This window comes from Chrysochloris asiatica, unplaced genomic scaffold (genome assembly GCF_000296735.1).
Source record: "Chrysochloris asiatica unplaced genomic scaffold, ChrAsi1.0 scaffold00296, whole genome shotgun sequence".
NCBI lineage: Eukaryota > Metazoa > Chordata > Mammalia > Afrosoricida > Chrysochloridae > Chrysochloris > Chrysochloris asiatica.
Window position 1 is genome coordinate 145529 of NW_006408814.1, and position 5128 is coordinate 150656.

A 5128-nucleotide genomic window follows, 5' to 3' on the forward strand; every position below is an offset into this window, starting at 1 on the left:
CACCCTGGCTTTGGGGTGCCTCATTGTCTCCCTTCTTCTGTTTGTCTGTGTATTCTTTCGCTATCCCTATCGCCGCTGGATCTCCCCTCCTCGTGAACCAAAAATTCGTGACAACTATGTCGAGGGAAAACCCCGGCAAACCATGATATATTCTGACACCAAACTATTCTGTTAAAGCTAAGTCTTTAAATCTATATGGTCGGGGGGGTGGGAGTAGAGAAAAGTTATGTTTATCAGGAAAAAGCACACACACACAAACACACACAAATTTAGCTTACAAGCTATTTTAAGCTATTCACAATACTAATTTGATGGGAACAAGTGGTTAACTCCAAACTTCTTCCTGTATCCTTTCCCTTTGTTTCTGGTCCAGATCACAATGAGAAAAGCAGAACTAGCAGACTCAGGACAGTGGGAAAGACGCTAGAGCTTTAGATTCAGGAAAGGAGAAAAGAGTAACTACAGTCCCACATAATGGATAATTAAATACTTGATTGTCTTTTATTGTTGTTGTTGAGTGCCACTGAGATGGTTCTAAATCAGAGCGACCCTGTATAAGGTTTCCGAGAAGTAGCTGGTAGATTTGAATCGCCGGCTTTTCGGTTAGCAATCCTGTAGCTTATCCTACATTGTCACATCAGGACTCCAAGTGACTTTTAGAGAGCCAATGAAAAGCTGCCTTAAAGATACACACACTGTGGAAGGCTTCTGATTCTACAAAAAATTCACAGTAAATTCTCTTCTAGTATGAAACATCATCACATTAAATTCGCAGGGATAATGGTTGCAATTTACTCAAGAAATCGTTATTTTGAATTCATTACTGATATAGACACTTTCCTTTAATGATAAAATACTTCCTTCTAAGAAGCTAGAAGTGGAAATTGAAATGTTCATCTTATCAAAAGTTGATCAAAATAAGCTTCCAAGTTATAGGACAAGTTGAAATTATTTTTGTGTTAAAATCGTTCAGTCTCTACCCATTATTATTAAAATAATTATGATAATGAGAACTTAATAGGCCATCTCTCATTTTCATTGTGACAAATATATATGTAATGTCTTCCAAACAGTATACAACCAATCTTTATAATGATGCATCAATAATTTAAAACTCATCCATGAGATCTAAAATACACAGCTCCACAATGAACTCCACTCTCTAACAACAAGATACAATAAAGTTGCAGTAAATTCCAGAGACGATAGTTAGCCACGTACTGAAGTTAAATAAGAACATAAGCTGGTAGGAGACCTAAGTTAGAACTGGAACTGGAATAAAACATCATGAGTTTGAGTTTAACCACTAAGATCCTAATGTTGCATTATGGATTTTTTTTTTAAAAAAAGGCTAAGTCTGCCCTGGTACTAGTCTTTCACATATTGACTAAATGAGCTCTTTGTAGATGCTATACTTACACATACCTTTCTGTAAAACAGGGCTAAGGACCCAGTTCTCTTTGGTTTGCTTATTCCAGTTGGATGAGCTTCTTGTGCTTTAATCAGATGTGTCTGTTTTGGAGAAGCACCAAGTAATGACTGAGCAGTAAGTGATACAGGATTCTCCACTTTGGAATCTTGAGTCGTACTCATAGAAATGGGTATCAGCGTGATTCCTCCAGCATCATTCGCAACACCTAAATATCAAGAGTCCTCAGGTTTAGAAATAGGGAACATGTGTCCTAGGAAAGTTGTTAGTTATATATGCTTAACATTAATTTGCTTTAATTTATAAGGTAAATTATTAATAAGTTATTATCAATGAGAATCAAGTGTCTGGTTTACGAAAACCACTATTTATAGTCATCTTAGCTGAGGAGCTAAGAAGTTCATAAACTTGTGTTCTAGCTTCTCAAAAAGTAATCTTTCTTCACAGTCAAATCACTAGAAATACGAATTTCTAGGCAACCAAACTTAAAAGTTTTAACTCTACAAATGGCTAAGAAGTGCTTAAAGACTTTAAGAAATTCTAATACTGTCCTTCTAGAAAAAGGGTTTCTGGTGTGATATTGTAGAATAGGCACTAGACTGCTAACTGCAAAGTCAGACGTTCAAACCCACCAATTACTCCTTGGAAACCCTACACAGGGTCACTGTGGGTGAGAACCAACTCGACAACAACAAACAGACCATGGGTTGAAGAGCTATGGTCTATGGCCTATATTTTGACCCACTACTTGTTTAGTTATGCCCTACAAGATACCAATGGTTTTAAATTTCTAAGTGGTTACATTTTAAAGTTCTTCATAAGTGCCTATATAATAGCCTCAGTTTTGTCCATTGTACTATAAACCTTTGCCCTTTAAGAAGGTGTTTGTCAACCCTTGTTCTAGACTAGGAAGATTTGCTGCCTTTTAGGAATCAATTTCTAGAAAAATATTTGATGTGTATCTCCATCTCCAAGGAATCCCAGAAGGAAAACTCCTTTATTACTTCACCAAAACAAATTCCAAAAGTAAAAAGAGGAGGACAAAGTTGGCTATACCTCTTGTATCTCAGATTTCCCAGCAATGATCAAAAGATTTTCAGGGAAAGATTACATACAGGGAACAGAAACAGTCAACTCTCCATTTATTTTGATGTCAGTATCAATTTAAACATCATTCTAATTAAAAGTTGGTGCTGAGGGTTTATATGCTGGACTACAGTTAGTTTGAACCACAAGGTTGGCAGCTCCAGCTCATCAACCACTCCTTGGAAACCCTAAACAGGGTTACTATGGGTCAGAACCAACTCTATTAGCACTTAACAATAAAAACAACACTGTATGTCTGTATGACTGGGAGTCCTGGTGTACTATAGGATAAGCACTGGACTACGAAGTCAGTTAGAACCACAAGGTCAGCAGTTCAAATCTACCAGTTGCATCTTGGAAACCCTATACAGGATCACTATGAGTCAAAGCCAACTTGATAGCACTTAAAAACTGTATGGTTGTAGACTTAAGGAAAAAACCCTGAAGTAAGAATGTAGTACCTGTGGCAGTAAGTCCTCCTCCTTCCTGATCAATCACTCTTTATATACACTTTCCTGGGTACCAAGTATTTCTGGGAAGACAAATACTTACAAATCATGCTAAACATACATAAATGAGTTCTGGTGGCACAATGGGTTAAGTGTTGGGCTGCTAACCTCAAGGTCGGTGGTTCAAGCCTACCAGCTGTTCTGTGGAAGAAAGATACGACTGTTTGCTCCTGTAAATATTTGCAGACTCTGAAACTCCTATCGGGTCACTATGAATCAGAACCAACTCAATGGAAGTGGATGAGATACACACATGATGGATTAGAATTCCTGGCTAAGAGTGTATCTCTCTCAACAATAAAATATTTTGTTTCATGTTCAGGGAAAATCATCCAATGTCTTAAGACTGCAAGATCACAAGTTTACTTTAAGGTTTACTCCTTCAAATATTTTATTAGTTTTGAAGAAGAGATTAATGCAGCCCAGCAACATCGTATAAAGATGCTACAATGAATCCAAGAGGGACCATGGCAAAATGCATTGCATATGCTATACTCTTGTCAAGTCTATGGAAATTGAATGTGTCCAATGGTGTGGCACTGTGGGTTAATGCGTCAGACTGCAAAATCATTTGAACTGCAAGGTCGGTGGTTCAAGCTCACCAGCTGCTCCTTGGAAACCCTATACAGGGTCGCTATGGGTCAGAACCAACTCAATGGCACTTAATAACAACAACAGACACCTGTCCTGTGTGTGCATACAGATGGGAATATGTCAGAAAAGAGGTGTGAAGAAGACTACAAAATAGCAATTCTTATTATGATTTAATTGCTTTAAATATTTTTTCATGAAATAAAAATACTATTTTAAGTTCTTAAAGTGATGTTTTTAGTCAAGAAATAAAATTCCTCTCCAATACACTCATTTGAAAGAGCTCAGATAAGAAAATAAAAGAAGTCCTAAAAAGGACAGTTGTAAACTTGCAAAATGTACAAATTCAAACACTAATACAGGTTTGAAAACTAATATGCTTTGTAAATACTCACCCAAATCATGATAAAAAGTTTAAAAAACAAACAACAAATAATATAGGTTTAAGAAAAAACATTAGGTTAGAAAAACAATGTGATCTGATTTAGTAAGATATTTTAAAATAAATTTTATCCAACTCAAAAAAATTAATAAATAAATACATTGCGATGTTACCATGAAATGGGATTGTAACTTTTTGTCCTGTTGTCCCTGTCAATATGCCTGTGGCCACTGTTAGAAGACTCTGCCCAGGTGAAATCGATATATTTTCAGTATTAACACTTGAAGAAGGAGCAATTTTCAGTTTTGTTCCTTCTGTCATGATCTTGTCCACAAGCATTTCCTTTGGTGGGTCCTCTCCAAAAAGTCTTCTCTTAGCACTCCCTGCTGTAGGAGAACTGTAGCGTTCATGGACAGAAATTGGAGACAATGGTTGCATATCTAAAATAGACAAAAGTATATTTTCAAACAGTTAGATATACATTCCAAAATAATAAATCAAGTTCATTCATTTCATTCAATAAAAACTTAAGGTTTACTATGTTAGACACTGGAGAAGAAACAGTAAACAACATAGATGTGGCCTCAGCTTTCATAGAACATTAAGTAGGAGAGATAAAGAGACACGAAATAAGTCAGTACAATAAAATGTGAAAATTATGATAGCTCATCTTTCTTGGACATCTTTTCACTCCTATTTAAAAGTGAAAATATTAAGGGTGTAGAAGGTAAAGTAGGTAAAGTAGAAGGTGAAAGGTCAAATGAGGTGATCACTAAATTAAGAAGTAATCCAATTAGCTTCTGTCATTCAGTTTTAGTAAATAGCCCCTGAGAAGAAGGGAGCAACGACTTGGTTCATAGTTTTTCTCCTCCTGAGTAAAGAGTTTAAGACTGTTCTTTCCTTTGTCTTAATCTGCAGTTGTCAGTGGTGTACTGACAAAACAAAAAAACACGTTAAGAGTTAAGGCTCATGCCTCTTTTCCAGTGCTCTCCTTCTGCAGAAGCTACATTCCCTCTCTGCATAAGGTACACAAGTGTTTTGAGCCCCTTGTTGTTGTTGTTGTTATGTGCCGTGGAGCCAGTTCCGACTCATAGCGACCCTGTACAGGGTTTCCGAGGCTGTAAATCTTTA

The 5128-nt window shown here is 36.6% G+C and overlaps 1 protein-coding gene across 1 annotated transcript in view; it reads right to left on the reverse strand.

Moving 5' to 3' along the window:
- RBL1 (retinoblastoma-like 1 (p107)) overlaps nt 1-5128 on the reverse strand; it is a 72366-nt gene that overhangs the window by 27073 nt on the left and 40165 nt on the right. Inside the window, exons 14-15 of the mRNA XM_006874734.1 lie at nt 4171-4437; nt 1426-1637 (exon numbers count right to left, since the gene is read on the reverse strand). Of these exons, the coding sequence (XP_006874796.1) occupies nt 1426-1637; nt 4171-4437 (479 nt within the window). The remainder of the gene's footprint in view (nt 1-1425; nt 1638-4170; nt 4438-5128) is intronic.